Source organism: Scomber japonicus, chromosome 22 (assembly GCF_027409825.1).
Source record: "Scomber japonicus isolate fScoJap1 chromosome 22, fScoJap1.pri, whole genome shotgun sequence".
Classification (NCBI taxonomy): domain Eukaryota; kingdom Metazoa; phylum Chordata; class Actinopteri; order Scombriformes; family Scombridae; genus Scomber; species Scomber japonicus.
Genome location: NC_070599.1, coordinates 8,758,651 through 8,775,268, shown reverse-complemented (window position 1 = coordinate 8,775,268; position 16,618 = coordinate 8,758,651). Strand labels below are relative to the sequence as shown.

Genomic DNA, 16,618 nt, shown 5'->3' with positions numbered 1-16,618 from the left:
AATGGGACACCAGTCTGCTTGAACTACAGATGAGGCAGGGAGGGAAATAATGTTGAGTCTTGATAGAGCAGGGATGTGGGTTGTACTTGTTAGATTATAGTGGATTTGCAGTGGTGAGTTACAGGTGAGAAAGAGTCACACGAGCAGGAGCAGAGGCATCTGAAGGCATACAGAAGGTTAGACATAGTGGAAAACAGAGTTGTCGGGATGGTACCTACATCTGAGAACTGTGCCTTACTACTGGCAGTTGTGGTGACTGTGCTGACCTGTGTGTTGCTCCCAGGGGCCCAGGCGGGATTGGTGGGGGACTTCAACCATGCGGAGCGCTGTAAGGACTCTCTGTACATGGGTACTCCACCTCGAGGCTACCTCAGCAACTCCTTTAAGAAGATCTGCCAGCGTTATGAGGGTAAACCTCGCTATGTCACTCTGTATGACTCTCAAAAGCATATCCCCATTTATTCTGCCTATACGTTCAAGAAGTCAGATGGGGAGAAGAAGGTGGACTTCCCTTGGATGTTTGAGCCCCAGGTGAGTGTTTTTTTAAAATCCAAATTCATTGTATATAGGTCTGCCATCTCTGTGAATGTAAAGTATGTTATACAATATAATATACAAACCCTATTGTACACCATTCGGCATCATTATAAAAGGAATCTAAATTGTCAATCAAATTTACTTTTTTGTTTGGTCCTTCATCGTTTTTGTTGCTTCTCTTTATGCTGTCTTCTGTATTACTAGCTTGTCAGTCAACTTGGAAGCACTTTGAACTATGCTAACCTGCATGAAAGGTGCTATATAAATACAGTTTGACTGATTGTCTGCAGGCAAAAAAACTCTCATATATTCACACCTACCCAGGAATTTAGTCAGTTGGGGAAACTATATTACTGTAGCTATGGACAACAAAGTAAGTTTTACCACTTAACTGGAAAGAAAGTGGTATTTAGTCGGATAGCCTTGTCTTATGCTTTGTTAAGTAGTTATGCAAATTATTTCACTTGCAAATGGGTTTTATGTGAATGTAGTAAATGCTCTTATCAATGGATGAGCAAATTATTATGTTCTGCTGAACCTTTCATAAGTAATGAAAATGTTAAATGAATTTACAGCAATATTGTACTGTGTCCTTCTCTCTCCTCCTATAGTTGGCCTCAGAAAAAAGCAGCAGTAACATGGAGCCCTTCCCCCAATCTACAGGTATGCATATGAACTTCGAGGACAGCCAGGCAGTCCTGGAGGACTATGCTGATGTGGTTCAGTATGAACGTGGCCAGCTAAATCCCGATGAGCATCAGGCTGACCCTCTGGACAAAGCAGCCACCTACAGCTTGACAAATGTGGTGCCTCAGATCAGGGAGTTCAACATGGGTCCCTGGGCAGAACATCAGGACATCATCCGAAAACGCCTCAACAACTACTGCCGTGGCAAGGCCTTCGTGATCACTGGGGTCACCACCTCTGGACACACGATCCGTCGCAACAATCTGGACCGAGTGGCAGTACCAGAGTACATGTGGTCTGCTTACTGCTGCACTGCGTTCGACCAAAATGCACCATATTTTGTACGCTACAAGTTCCCTGTGTTTGGAGCCTATGGGTTGAATGATCGTATCAACAACCACATGGTGGAGGTTCCTCTCAAGAACCTAGAGAAATTCCTCAAGGGGAGGATGGATGTGGACAAGAATTTCCAGATTTTCTACAATGACTGTGTGCCAGATAACTGAGACAAAGTAGCTGTGACCTCTGTTATGAATTATGTCTTAGAAAACATATTTAGCACCTGATTGTAGAATGGTTTGGGGTTCTTACAGCTAAAAAATAATATTGTATGTTGTAAGCAATTAAATAAAGAGCTTATTGAAGTACTAACATGGTTGCAACTAACAATTATTTTCATTATTGGTTAATCTGCATTTATTTTCCTCCATTAATCGTTTCATTGACTAAAAGGTCAACAAAGTGTCTATCACAAAAAACCTGAAAACCAACTGTGTCTATTCAGTTAACCATCACTTAAGACAAAAGTTGAAAGTCACATTTTAGCAGCTGGAGCCAGAGAATTTAGGGCATCTTATTCATTGTCTTTTGATCAACTAATCTAATAATGTCATAAAATGCAACTCAACTTCTCAAAAAAGAAAAAGTTGGAAAAGAAGGCAATTTACACATTTACAAGAGCTTATTTATATTATTATATATTATAATATATATGTATATATATATATATATATATATATATATATCATTATTATTATTATCATTGTATCATTTTCAGTGTAAACACTATTCATATAATTCACATTGTGGTTCAACAGGATTTTAATAGAGTCATACAGAAGGCATTTAATCATTTAGATGTCAGTTTACCAGTTCTTTATCATTATTGATTTCATCCACAGGATGGCACCACAGCTCCTTTTAAAACACACATGCAGACAGCACTGTAGACAGTTCATTCAAGTAAGACACTTGCAATCACTGATACTCAATTGTATCAGTGAGGAAGTCCAACATTTTGCTGAGTTCACCCACACAAATATCAACATGATTTGCAGGTTTGTGCATTTATTTGATCATTTTTTGGCAGTCTGAGGCATGCACAGATTATAAAATGAACACTGATCCAGAGATGACACTCTTTTCCATGCCACCCACCCTCGCTTCTGCAATTCCTCCATCTCCAGCTGACATCCATAGTAATGAGGGTCAACGATTAGCAAGTGGCTCCCCGTCTTGTCTGTGCAAACGCCTACAATCCCCTTGGAGGAGTTATCCCTGTCCCCTCCCATCATGACTGGACATCCATGTTTCTGAAAGTGCTGATGGAGCTCTTCCACTGCAACCTCCTCCAGCTCTGCCCCTCCACCTCTGATGTGTACCAATTTACAGGGAACATCATAGAAATAGTCAAGGACCAGGGAGGCTTCAAATGTTCCAATCCACTCCCTAGAGCCTGAGAACGAGCCTGGCTTGTCCCCCATGGTCACCAAGGCTTGCTGGGTTTCTGGGAGGCTAGGTGGGGGTCTGTGTTGGCCCTTAGGTGGGGGCCAGTTATCGCACAGCCAGGAAGCCATTGTCTGAATGGTGCGGTAGCCACAACCCCATCCTCTGTCATCTTGCCCATCACAGCCATAGTAGAAGTAGAGGTAATCTCCTTTAATCAGAGAGCATTTCACAGGGTCTACAATGGGAGCAGGAAGGCCAGTGTGCACATTCTTTGGTAAGCTTTTCATCTTCTTCATAATCTTCCCTTCTTCAACTGCACTTTCTCCCCAGTCAATCCCTTCCTCAGACCCTGAAGCTAAATTATTTTTATCCATTTTTAATGGTCTCTAACACATTTCGTTTAACGTATTAGACTTCAGAACTTTCCAGCTGCTCAGTCATAGACTGTAAAGCTCGTAGTTCATAACACGAATTAACGACGGGACCGTGGTGTAACTGCAATAACCGTCCCCCCACAATACTTAAGTTCCGCCTTAGCTTTTGTTCCTCCTGACGCCTTCAGGAGCTCCTCTTCAGCGGGTGAAATTACTATTACACCATCTCATATCTTCTTTATTCTTTGTTGGTCAGAACATACAAAAGAACAAACATAAATGAATCATTTATGTTTAATATAATATTAAAGAAGGAAGTGTAAATAGACAAATAAAACGGTTTAAATATAAAATAATATAAATAAAGAACAAAAAAGTAAATAAATAAAATAGTTTAAGTGACAGACATCTTCAATTAAAACATTTTGAATAGAATTCAATGATCATCTTAAAATGTTAAGTCAAATTTACTGTTAGATACAGCCTACGTAATTTTTGGAAAGAGTGCAGTAAAGCTAAAAAAACGGAAAATGCAAAGGCAAATTATGATACAAATTAAAAATGGTCTTGATATTTTTATATATGATGTATAACATTGGATAAGTACAATTTTCCTTTTCTGGCGTTTTTACAAGATGTTAAATTTTTGTGACGTTTCTGTCAGACTCTGAACGCTGCATTAAACGCAGGACACGTGAACGCAACATAACTGAACGCACCTGGCTCTAACAAATTGACTTTAATTAATGAATCGCCTGCTTGGTTTTTCTTCAAAAAAAATGGCGACGCCGGGAAAATATACGACATGTGTCTACTTTTTGGCTGTTTTGCTGTATGAGTGCGGTGTTTCTTTGGCTCAAAGAAGAACTGCAGAAACTCAAGTAAACGCTGGACTTGAAATAAAATGTGGAGAAGTTAATATGAGACTAACAGTTAAACGACTGCTTTTCGAAGGCAGAGGTATTCCGTTCAAACCTGAAAATATTCGACTGGGAGCAAATTCAACACAGCAGGAGTCCTGTGGGCCGAAAGAACCGACGTCTGAATCTGAAATGGTCATCAGTGTAGGGCTCCAGGAATGTGGGACCAAGTCCAGTGTAAGGCCGGTGTGGTAAAATGAGACAATAATAACACATAATAACGTTATCTTATGTCTTATGTGGCTAGAGAGTGACAAAACCCATTCAAAACCTTGTCATAGGAAACATTTCCCATAGTTTAGTCATTATTGCATGCACATGCCTATTGTATCGGTGTAATGCAACACAGTGCAGCACCCCAAATTACAACACTGTTAGTTTATAGGACATTTAGCCATTACAGTGTGATTGCAATAGACTTGCAGCTATTGACAAAAACTGCAATTATGAACAGAAAATACTTAATAATGTTACACAGCACTCCTTACAGGGGTATTTATACCTAAATTGGGTTTTTGGTGATTTTTTTATAACGAAAATGACTGCAATAGGTACTATTATATCTTTGCCATTAGTGGAAGCTACTTTTGTGGAGACATTTTTTATATGTAGGCAGTTATGATCATTTTTCTTAAATTGAATCTTAATTATGTACATGTTTCTTTTGTTTGCCAACCACATTTGAGGAATCATTGCAAATAATGGGTGTTTATGTATATATTCTGTATTTATAAGATCATAGGCTGATATCTGACATAATATTTTTTTACTCTCTGGTATTGACATTGGGCCCAACATTCCAGTATTGGTCACACCCTAATCTGTCATCATTTATTTCCATGTTATTGCTTCTGTCCAGGTACATGGTGAATGGCTTTTGTACTCCAACCTGCTGATGCTATTTCCTGCTGTGGTTCCCATCTATACAGGCAGTAAAATAGTGAAAGGGTCAACTTCTGTCATACCTGTGGAATGCTATTATAAGAGGTAAAGCATATGCTATATTAATGATAAAATGTTATTGTACAGACAAAACATTTTCCATGACTATTTCTTATGCTGCATTAAATTTTGTAGCTCTCATCCATCCTTATTATAGGTGACCTTCACTTTGATCTTTGTGTCAACACAGGAAGCAGATAGTGAATGGAGAACCATTAACCCCAACCTGGTTACCCATGACCTCCACTATCAGTGTGTTTGGCCTTCTGCTCTTCTCTTTTCGTACCATGACAGGTGAATCTAATTGTATCAGGACTGTATCAAAAATTCGTAATACGTCAATGTTAATTCTGTCTGGAATCCATATTAAATTTGGAAAAGAAAGAAAATCTCTGTGTGTTCTCATGTAGATGACTGTACCTCGCCGCGTAGTTCCTCAGTCTACCAGCAGGGAGAAGCAGTGTTTCTGGAGGCCAATGTGGAGGCCCCGCTGCACCCTCCTCTCACTTTATATGTTGACTATTGTGTGGCTACACAGAAGCCTGACCCTTTCTCCTTGCCAAGCTACAAGTTTATAACTAAGCACGGGTCAGTCTTTTCTTCTAGCTAAGAATTCATCAAAACACTTTTGTTGTTGTTACATGCTCAATCCAGGAATTCACATGTAAGATTAAATCAGTCAAATGGATCCTCACATCTAAGTTTGGTCTTTCAACATTAATCTGACCTTGGTGGGAGGAAGGCTAGATTGTACACATCATGTCTAAATTTCATCATGGAATCATGTTGGCATACAACTCTGCTTGAAAGTTTGTGAGCCCTTTAGAATTTTCTAAATTTGTAAATATGATCTGAAAAACATAAGTCCTTTAAAACTAGATATAGGGATCCTAATTAAATAAATAAGAAAAACATTAAAATTCATTTATTTTTTTATTTATTTTATTGAGAAAAAATATTCAATCTTGCGTATCTATGTGAGGTAAAAGTATGTACCCTCAATGTTTTTGGTTTATCAGATGTACACATCAGCTACAGAAACTTTATCCCATTCCTCCTTTAAGGAAGATGCATGTTGGTGGGTTTCCTTGTACGTGCTGTCCATTTCAGGACCTTTCGCAGCATTTCTGTAGGATTAAGGTCAGGACTTTCGGTCCTTTCAAAATGTTAACTTTCTCCTACCTTAGAACGACTTGTGTCTTTACGGTTGTTGTCTCGCTGCATGACCCATTTTCTGTTGCACTTCAGTTCATAAACGGGTACCTCCAGAGAGTAAAACTGCATAAGTTGCTGCTACAACTTAGAATTCATAATTCCCTCAATGATTGCAAGTTGTCCTGGGTTAGAGGGAGCACAGCAGGCCCAAACCATGATACTGCCACCATCATGTTTCACAGATGCTGGAATGCTGTTTGCTCAATGCCAAACAAAACTCTTCTCATTCAAGTGAAAAAAGTCAATTTTGCTCTCATCTATCCACAGAGCATTTTTCCAGGTGCCTTCTGGGTTATCCATATGGTCTTCAGTGAATAGCAGATAGACAAGAGAGAACTGGCTTTCTCATTGGAACTTTGCCATGCACACCATTGATATCCATTGTTCCCCTGATGGTGGACTCATGAACACTGACATTAGCCATGACAAGAGAGGCCTATAGTTTCCCGGATGTTTCTCTGGGGTCCCTTGTGACCTCCTAGACTATTATACACATGTTCTTGGTTGATCAGCCATTCCTGGGTAGGGTAACAATGGTGTTGAACGTCCTCTGTGTGTATACAATCTGCCTGACAGTTTACTGGAGGAGTCCAAACTCTTTATAAATGGTTTTATAACTCTTTCCATCCTGGTGATTATCATCAACTCTTCTTTTAAGGTTCCTCAGAAATCTCATTTGTTTGAGAATGAAATTGAATTGATAATCACAGAGGTTTGGATACTTTTGTTACACACAAATATGTAACAATGAATAATTTTCTTCAGTAAATAAATGAAATAATGATTTTTTTCTCATTTGTTTAACTGATATTTCTTCATCTAATCTTAAGACTTGAAACATAAAAATCTGATGGTGTTTTAGGTCATATTTATTAAGAAATGGAGCAAATTCTAAAATGTTCACAAACTTTCAAGCACCAATCTGTGCTCTTCCATTACAGATGTCTCATAGACAGTGTATTGCCTGGGTCATCATCTAAATTCCTTCCTCGGGAGCAAGACAGCAGGCTATGCTTTAGTGTCCAAGCCTTCCACTTAAAGCAGGCGTCTTGGGAACAGGTCACACCTCACTGGACAGTCGCCAGTTCATTACTTTCAGAAGGATAATAATTGTCATTTGAGTCCTCATTGTAGCACAAAGGGTGACATATGTGTTTTTATTGTGCTTATTTTATTATTGTTCCTATTGCATTTTTATGTGTTTCAGCATTTGACATATACATTTCTAATTGATCAAGCCTTAAAGATATTTATGGAAATGGATCCTGGATCAGATGTACTTTGTTTATTTGTCTTTTCTCTTCCAGATGTTCATCAGTTGCCACCTTAGGGCTACTCTGAAACAAAACTCACACAGCCACCTTGATAAAGCTTGCTTCTTCCACAGGCAAACATTCAGGTAAGACTGCTAGTTGTATGTCAGTTTATCATGATTTGGTTTTATATGCAATTTTCAGCTTCAGTTTCTAACATCCATACATAAGAAATATTTTATGAGCTATGGCATTAAAGCTGTGATGTACTATCAGGATGTTTCTCTGTAATTCAGCTGGCGTTCCATAGAGGGAGACAATGCTCTGTGTAAGTGCTGTGATGCTAATGACTGCTCTGGACAGACTGGAGAGGAGAACAGTGGCCACACTGACAGGACAACTCACCAAGAAACAGGTTACAAACAAATTTGACAAACAAATTCAATCCTCATAATCTTTGGGGTTACATTTACCAGTTGTGTGAAATGGAAAGAATAGCATGACCATAGCAACCTATGTGATATATACATCGTTGGTGCAGTTATATAGTCACTTAAGCCAGTTGTGTGTGTGTGTGTGTGTGTGTGTGTGTGTGTGTATATATTTGACAGAAAAGAAGCACGAGGTGGACACAACAGTTGGGCCTCTTCACACTTTGCCACACTCCCATTGGACAGGCCATCTGTCAATCACTTAAGAGTCTTTACCTGCTTTACTTTAGGTAGGTACATGGGCTATTGAGACACCATCCACAGGAGCTCACTGATACATCTTTAACAACAGACAATCTTATACATATTGGTTTCCTTTTTGTAGCAGTATGAAACTGCCATAATGTAAACTAAGCCAATGACTTTAGCAGACAGTGTAATAAACCAATGTAAGAAAGAGTTCTTCTTTTCTGTGGGAAAAGTGCTCATCATCTCAGACTGCATGTCAGTTACATGATACTCGTGAAGTTTGTTTTGTTTATCTTAAGTTTTGTCATTTCAATTACGATATCATGCTACCAGTCATCTGAACTCTGTTTGTATATAGTATAATACTTCCACACTGTGTGCCAGGCCAGTGAGACACTGCTGTTCCTGTTTTGACTGAGGAAGCTCTTAAACCAAAACGAGTCACTCTGTCTAGCATATTCTCTGGAAGCTGTATCTGACCACAGGAGAAACAGACTTAATATATTTTCACAGTGATGGTTTAGTTGTTCCATATTGTTATAAATATTAATTTGAGAATATGTTGTGTATGTCAGTATTCTTCAACTAGGGCCTGTAACTTATTTTTAAACTTTTAATTGTCTTTGAGATGAAGACAACAATCCTGTTTATGAATGTGTGTTTCATTGGAGTCAGTTAGACCAATTATATTTCATGATGACTAAAAGAATGGGCAGTTTTTCTCTGAGCCATGAAAATTGATAGCCGTGAAAACAAACCATGAGGAATTTCCACAAAGAGGTCAAAGAACTACAATGGAACCTAAAATATCTCGGAGGCAACAAGCATACTAGAATAAACAGACATTGGGGTAAGAATGGGACAGTCATGCAGCCATGAACTGTATGCGCTTTACGTCCCTTGTCTGCAGTAGTAACACTCATCTAATTCCGTGAGAGGAAATGTAGCAGACTAAATGGGAAACCTGGCAGGTTTCATGGCATCTGGTCCATGATATTAGGATGCCAAGTGCCTCTTGATCTGTATTGCTATCCACATTCAGCTGTATAGTATTGTCATTTGTGTCTTCCCTGAAAAAAAATTATGATTTAATTTCTTTACAATATAAAAGTTCACGTCAGTCATTTTCCACCCCTTATATTATCTCACTTCCTGAGACAAGTATTTTAATGCTATATGAAATGTTCTGACTTTAATGTACTACTGGAGTGTGTGTTGCAAGTGTTGGTCTTGGCATGGCCCATCAGATAATGTTTTGTTTGTTGTTTGATGTCGTCCTCAGTTGGCGCCTTCAGCACAGACAGGAAAATGTTCTGACACTAAGTTCTTAGTGGGAGGGTTGCTGAAGTCCATTCTTTGTTATATCATAAAAAGTAAGTTAATCAACATTGAGTAGAACCCTAATTTTGGTAATTTATGACTCATATAGTACATTAGCTCACATTAGCTGTTGAGGATTAAAAAATAGATCTACTGATAAAACCTATTATTTTGTTTATGCATCAGCTCTCCATTTACCACAACTTTGTCTAACTGTGAAATAAGTAAATGTGTTCACAATCTTTCATTTATTTTAGAATATGAGCGACTGTAGGCCTGTCTGTCGTTTCATTGCTGAATTGTATATAAATCATATGTACTGCTCAGTGCAGTCAACATATTTGTTATTATTTTCACTGTGGCCCTACCACAGTGGTGGGTGTCATGAGGAGCAGAGAGTTTGCAGTGAAGACATCTTTAACTAAATGTTTGTTTCTAAAGAGAAGAATGTAATTGAGTTTTGATTAGACTTGCTTCCTGCTGTTTCACTCTCAGCAATCCCCACCAGCACCAGAGACTTATAGAAGCAAACACAATTAAGCTAAATAGACCGATCACAGTATCCCTGTGGTGGCTATAGCCTTGCTGTTACATTTTGAGGAGGTGCATGTCAGCTACAGGTACAGTGTATCCTCTTAGTGCAGAAGTATTAAGCTTAAGAAATGTGTCTTAAATCACTGGGCTGAATACAATCCAGATTTTGCTAAGATCTACTATAATTTCACAAAGACTCTCATAGCATTTGACCCCAGTGACCACTGTGAACAAGATTTATTTACTCACTAAAGCCAAGTGGCTTGGAGGAGTAGCATAGTTCTCCAGAATAATCCTGGAATTTAGTGTAAAGGTTTATGACCGTCTTGAACATTGTTTAGGGTCAGAACAAGGATGCCATTCCTCATATACATGCCACTCTAATTGTCGGAGTCTTTGTCACTGTTAGGATTAAAGTCTCCTTGTAGAACTTAAGCCAGGTCTTGTCTAACACACCACTCACTATGTTGGACTTGCCTCAGTCATTGCACCTGACTTCTGCATATTAGCTTGCTGGTATGAGGTCACTCGGATCGCTGGCATTTGTTTGGAATGCACAATTCCCAGATCTTGTTCTAGAAAGTGGTTTACAGTGTCCCTATTAAAGAATTTTGTTGGGCAGTTGATTCAAGCAAGTTGCTGTGAATGTCCATACAATGAATACAAGAATCCTAAATGCTAAGATGCAGAGGAGAGACGTGTAACTACATTGTTGTTGTAACAGGAAGCAGCATGGTTTCATTGAAATGTGCTCTGAAACCACAACTTTTATTTATAGACATTATTAGAATTATAATTAATGGTGATGTTTCTTCATGCAACTACAGAAAAAACAAGGTGCAAAAGCTGGATGCAAAACAATACATGGTTTCAGTCAGAACAGCTAGATTGGATCAAAATATATTTTAAAGCTTTCTTTTGGTGTAAATGGAGAAATAAAAAGGGTAAATAATAGCAAGATTAATGATATGTTGAGCCTTGAAGAATGCTTGCATTTTCACTCTACTTCTCATGGCTGTACATTTCAAAAGCACACAGTCACAGTTGGAAATTAAAACCTGCAGTCTCATGCAGTATAGGGCTCGCAGCCAGCGTTGTCAAGTCGGGGAAAAGCCAGACAGGACATCCAAAAGAGGGGATAAGAGCATGAAGTGGAAATGATAGGTGATGAGAGGTCTATTAGATAACAGAGGGTGTGAGGCTCAGGCAAAATGGTTAAAAAAAAAAGCCACACAAGGCAACTTGGCAACAGGAAAGATACCAGACCTGTTAGAGGAAAAAAAGATGATATAGCTAATGCATTGCTCACAGGGCAGCTGATAAAAAGGGACATATTTGAGGACTGACTTTTGGTCAGCAGAGGTGAAAATGAGGGAGAAAGATTAAATGAAGGATGTGGTCCTGTTGTGGGCAGTCGTAGCAAGGTGTGATGTCAGCCATTGGTTTGCATTGGAGTTGGTTTGAGTTTTTTAGTGCCATCTATTCGGTTTGGTGCCAGGACTTTCCAAATAAGGAGTGTGGGGTGCCATCTTTCATCCTCTGGTAACATGCCCCACTACCTTGGACTAAAGCAAATGCTAGCTCACGCTGACTGCTGCACACTCAAAGTTGGCCACTTTAGCTAAAGTGTTGATACCTATTGAACAGGGCAGGTATCATAATTAAGTGACGTTATGGACAATAGTCTGATTTAGTGTGAATCCTGGAGTCAGGCAATTGTGAGAGAATTTGATTCTTTTTGAATGGGAGTCAATAGGAGCGAGCATCTAGTGGCCATCTGTGGCATTACACTCTATAGTACTTGACTATTATTGGCGTCAGTCTCGAGCTGTAGTTGCCACTTGGTGGCCGTAGGTTAATTGATGTTAAGGCCAGTAATGGTTCAGTTATTTAAAGAACAATGTGTTTTAAATGAAATGCAAAAGACACTGAGTACAACAAGATAAGTGCTTTTGAAGAAAGAAATATAGAAAGAAATAATAATATAAGAAATAATGTAATGAAATATTATGTATACTCTACTTAGTGTTTTAGTGGTGGTAGAGAATGACCAGACAATGACTACAGATTTAGTATTTAATCCATTCTTAAACAATGAAACATGAAACAATTATCTTCACATTGTGCAGGAATAGTTATAAAAGGAGTCATCTACGCTGTTGTTTTTTGTTTTGTTTTTTGTAACCACTGCGTTGTATTGTTGGCAATATTTGGGGCTCACTTTTCAGCCAAGTTTACAGACACGTAGTAGACAGAAATTTAGCTAGGGAGAACTCCAGCGATGAGGTTCCTGTCCTGGAATGCTCTCCACACTTGTAGCCATCACCGTGGGACCACAATAAGTTCAACAGAGTGATAAGATTCTTGTCACTGTGGATGCCTGTAAGCTGAAACAATAACTTCCGACACCGTCAGTGGCTCCTGCCTTGGCTCCTGTGTCCCTCACAGTCGGTCCCCCCATTCTTTTATGTCAGCTTCCTGTCTTGTGTCGCGCCAGAGGAGTAGACCTAGCTGGCTGCGGGCCCAAAACCTGGATGAGGAGGCAACACACACACACACACACACACACACACACACACACACACACACACACACACACACACACACACACACACACACACACACACACACACACACACACACACACACGCACACACACACGCACACACACACAAGCAAGCATAACATCTGTGCACTTTCACTGCCCTTTTTATAGAAGGATTCTCCCTCTCTCATTAGCCTATTGGCATCACCCCTGACCATCTTTAACTAGTGTATGTAAGGCACAGGAATAAAGCGTATGGTTTCATCCCCAACTTTATATTTCCCCAGATCTTTTAAATCATGCTAAATTCAATAACTGTGTACCATTCCAAACAAGGAGTCACTGTGACTGGACTCCCCTGCCCCCGCACTCCCTCACATCCCTCACATCCCACCCCAATCCCCTGCCCTGGTCACAAAGCATGGCTCGCAGCACGTACCTTGTCTCCCTCTCCTCTCTCTCATGTTGGCTCAGACATAAGCAAACAGTACTTTGAGCAAACCGTACAACAATCTGTCAACATTGTCTTAAACTAGGCACTGTACTGACCAATATAAAGATGGCTCATATCAGAAGGTGTATAGATATACAAATGTATTTAAAGAGGACTCAGGGACTAAATTCCTATTAAAAGCATACGAGTTCTCCACTTATGACATCCAATTTTTGGCATTTTTGTATCACAATTCTGACAAGGGAACTATAAATGTTAGAGAGTTTGTCATGGCTCTGGGGTACAAAGTGATTTAGTAAATCTAAATAGACTAATCCAATAGTCACATTCTTTTTACAATTGAAATACTTTCTCTAATTTTGTATATTTTACCCTCACGTGTTGTGTGTGCACACTTGTGTACACATGCAGACATGCGGGCTGTACGTGCACATTACATAGGCTTATGAAATAGTAAGCATACAATAGTGTTTAAGTTTTATCAGTGTTTCCAGGTATTTGTGTGAGTAAGGCTATGTGTGTCACTTGACATTGCATGTTGGCTCCTGATAGTACATGTGCAAACATACTTTTACTTCCTGTCTGAGGGAAAAGCCTCCTGTAGCTTCTTGGAGACACCCGTCCTTTATGACACTTAACGGGGACTTCCAGGAAATTTCAATGTATTTCCTTTACTCTGGCTCCACAGGGCTTTCAAGGGTCAGGTTGAAGACATGGTCCATAAATACGCCTGTTTGAAGAGTTACAATTGCAGAAAACATAATTACTGTATGACATCAGCTTACATATCCTGCACTCAATTGATCAATTGTCTTCATTGGATATTCACAATGTGTTCACGTTCTTTTTATGAAAACTAACCGCATTCACAAAGCTAATAAAAATACAATCTTGTACAATGAGTAAATAATATCATCCTGGCTCCCTCGTGTTTGTCTTGGGATTATTTGTTTCATTGTATCACAAGGAAGCCATATGAGACTCAACTATTCTAAGAATGCCACCATAGAGGAACTCCAATGCTTGCACTGTACATTGACAGATTTCTTTAAATAACTTGCATTTTCCTAGAGCAGAAACTTTGTTTTGATGATGGCACAGATAAGTCATTGCTACTCGGCATACCTGGGTTGAGGCCAACGTCACTCTGTCACCGGGTTCATTGAAGTGTCTTTTTAAAAAAAAAAAAAAAAAGTTTTATACCGGAAATAGGTATTCACAAGAGAGGGTGGGGACTTGTAGTATTTTAGATATAATAATATTGATAATAATAATAATAATAATTGTTATTATCACATTATGTGTTGTCCTTGTAACTAATCCTGGTCACAATTTTTAGCAAAGCTTATCTTGGATAAAAATCTGCTAATAGCATTAATGTGTAGCATTTGTTACCTTGGAAGTACAAGTTTCTTTCAGGCGAGACTGCATTTCTCAAAACATACAGTATTTGTCTAGAGGCAATAACTTCCTAATGAAACTGTAATGTTCTAGATCAATAAGTTGAAGTTATGTAAGTGTATGTATATGTATATATTATAACTGTCTAACCTATGCATTGCAGAAGTCTGGGGTTTTCTCATTACACTTCAATTCAGTTGGAGGTTTCTTGGAGCCAGAGTCTACTGGCCATCAGGCCAGACATCAACTAAATGTTTTGAGGATTTCTAACATTTTCCTGACTCAACTTCCTTCTTCAATGTTAGTCATGTCATGTCATGCAAGTTCAGCAAGTTCAGAAGAAGCACATTTATCTTCTATATTCAAAATCTAAAGATATGTGACAGATCAAAGTACAGACCAACATGACGTCAGTGAATGTAACTGGAACTGGGGTGGAGGGATGAGCGTAATTCCCCTAAAAGATTGTTCATTTGGTGTTTAAATGATGGTGGAATGAAACACTGCCTAACACGTTGCTCCCAAAAGCCATAGCAATCAATAACTTGCAAATTCAAGTTCAACCCACTCCTCTTTTACAATTCACAGTACAATGACAAATGAACCAAGAGTAAAAACAAATCAACAAAATAAACTTCATAAAAGACAGTTTTCCAAATGTTGTAGAAATGTTGAGTGGTACCAACAACAACTGTCTCATTCATTTCATTTTAAATTTCAATGAACACCACATACAATAATCAAAAGATATCATATGCAAAAACTCATACCTCTTTGTTTTTGTTGTACTCAAAGGTCTTTCTCTCTTTCACTGCTGCCCTGTGCACCTGTGATTAATCTGTTGGAGCTGCACACCAAGAGATTGATTGATTGATTGATTGATTGATTTGTAGCGCCTTCATGAGATTCAACTAGGTGTTTAAGTCGTTCAGACTGGAAATGAAAGTCTGTCCGTGTTTATTTTGGTGTAGCCCTCTGGCGACCCCCTATCCCCCATCCTTGTATTCAACACATCTCTGTAGTTGTACTTTTCTTTTAATAGTAACATGATGTGTAAGGCACGTGCTGTAATCTAATGTATCCTGCCCTGAACGACCTTGATGCTCGAATGCCAGGGTGAAGACATTCAGGTGAAAGTTTTGGTTTCTTAAATCTCAAAGCCATGTTTCACATGGTGGAAAAGTTGATGAAAAACGTCAATTTATGGCAAATCTTGATCTCTGTCAGTATTTACCCTCTGTGATCAATAGTGCGCCCTGGCGTATGACATAGCCTATAGCATTGATAGTGCTGTATTAACAACATTTTGACAAACAGAACTAAATCATTCTTTTGATATTTGTTGTCAATATTTACACCTTTTCAGCTTTTTTGAAATATAATACCGTAGTGACCGTTTCTAAAAAATCATCAGAACAATGGAAGGGAAGTCTCCGCACGTCTTTTTTGAGACATTATTTACTTTTTAGGACCAATGTTTTATAAACACAGATTGCCTATTATTTGGATAACAATGAAAGAAAACATTTTGCCTTAAGGGAGGATGTAGTTTTGATTGTCATCATAGAAACAATGCAACTTTATTTTCAAAGTCATCAATAAAAAATCAAACAGGATCAGTTTTTAGAAACACCTACCGGATAAGTGCAGGAGATCCACAAAAGAGCTTCGTTTCCAATTAATGGGCAATAGACGGACCTATGGGCCAAACCGCGAGGACCCTGTGAGGGGCTATGCGGATACCGCTATGGAGATTCCCAGTGAGTTATGGACATGCCTTCATATGTTTTTTCTGTGTACACTGGCTTTAGTACTTAGTCTATTTTCACGCTTTACGCAAACGCGGACTGCATGCATGGGTTGATGTTTAATCGCTCACCGTGGTGCGTAAAAAGGCGCCTCCTCGTCCTTGCGGGCTATCGCGTTATCGCTATATCCTTTGGGGAGGCAAATAAAAGGTTTAGCCAAAGCAGAGCAGTGATGCAAAGTCTGGTAGGTGACTGCGGTCACCCGCAGCGCAGATCTTTT

The 16,618-nt window shown here is 39.0% G+C and overlaps 3 protein-coding genes and 1 long non-coding RNA gene across 4 annotated transcripts; 2 read left to right on the top strand and 2 right to left on the bottom strand.

Moving 5' to 3' along the window:
• Positions 1 to 207: 207 nt before the first annotated feature.
• On the top strand, positions 208 to 1,730 carry LOC128383443 (endonuclease domain-containing 1 protein-like). Its single transcript, XM_053343064.1, has 2 exons — positions 208 to 531; positions 1,149 to 1,730. Exons 1-2 carry the CDS (start codon positions 208 to 210, stop codon positions 1,728 to 1,730), a joined length of 906 nt encoding a protein of 301 aa, XP_053199039.1.
• Positions 1,731 to 2,425: 695 nt separating this feature from the next.
• On the bottom strand, positions 2,426 to 3,372 carry ufsp1 (UFM1-specific peptidase 1 (non-functional)). Its single transcript, XM_053342981.1, has one exon. The coding sequence runs from the start codon at positions 3,324 to 3,326 to the stop codon at positions 2,580 to 2,582; it is 747 nt and encodes a 248-aa protein (XP_053198956.1). The 5' UTR covers positions 3,327 to 3,372; the 3' UTR covers positions 2,426 to 2,579.
• Positions 3,373 to 4,105: 733 nt separating this feature from the next.
• LOC128383442 (zona pellucida sperm-binding protein 3-like) lies at positions 4,106 to 8,353 on the top strand. The gene is made up of 8 exons (XM_053343063.1): positions 4,106 to 4,423; positions 5,106 to 5,233; positions 5,379 to 5,482; positions 5,599 to 5,776; positions 7,345 to 7,462; positions 7,711 to 7,802; positions 7,953 to 8,038; positions 8,268 to 8,353. Exons 1-8 carry the CDS (start codon positions 4,106 to 4,108, stop codon positions 8,351 to 8,353), a joined length of 1,110 nt encoding a protein of 369 aa, XP_053199038.1.
• Positions 8,354 to 12,252: 3,899 nt separating this feature from the next.
• LOC128383353 (uncharacterized) lies at positions 12,253 to 16,582 on the bottom strand. The gene is made up of 2 exons (XR_008323897.1): positions 16,228 to 16,582; positions 12,253 to 13,919 (listed from the first exon to the last, which is right to left on the bottom strand). It is a non-coding gene; the product is annotated as an uncharacterized LOC128383353 (long non-coding RNA).
• Positions 16,583 to 16,618: the final 36 nt, after the last annotated feature.

Bases quoted from the DNA above. Each gene is read 5' to 3' on its own strand.
- LOC128383443 (XM_053343064.1), top strand. From the start codon at position 208: ATGGTACCTACATCTGAGAACTGTGCCTTACTACTGGCAGTTGTGGTG. The intron at 532-1,148 runs GTGAGTGTTTTT...CTCCTCCTATAG, and splicing joins CTTGGATGTTTGAGCCCCAG to TTGGCCTCAGAAAAAAGCAG.
- ufsp1 (XM_053342981.1), bottom strand. From the start codon at position 3,326: ATGGATAAAAATAATTTAGCTTCAGGGTCTGAGGAAGGGATTGACTGG.
- LOC128383442 (XM_053343063.1), top strand. From the start codon at position 4,106: ATGGCGACGCCGGGAAAATATACGACATGTGTCTACTTTTTGGCTGTT. The intron at 5,483-5,598 runs GTGAATCTAATT...GTTCTCATGTAG, and splicing joins CTCTTTTCGTACCATGACAG to ATGACTGTACCTCGCCGCGT. The intron at 5,777-7,344 runs GTCAGTCTTTTC...CTTCCATTACAG, and splicing joins AAGTTTATAACTAAGCACGG to ATGTCTCATAGACAGTGTAT.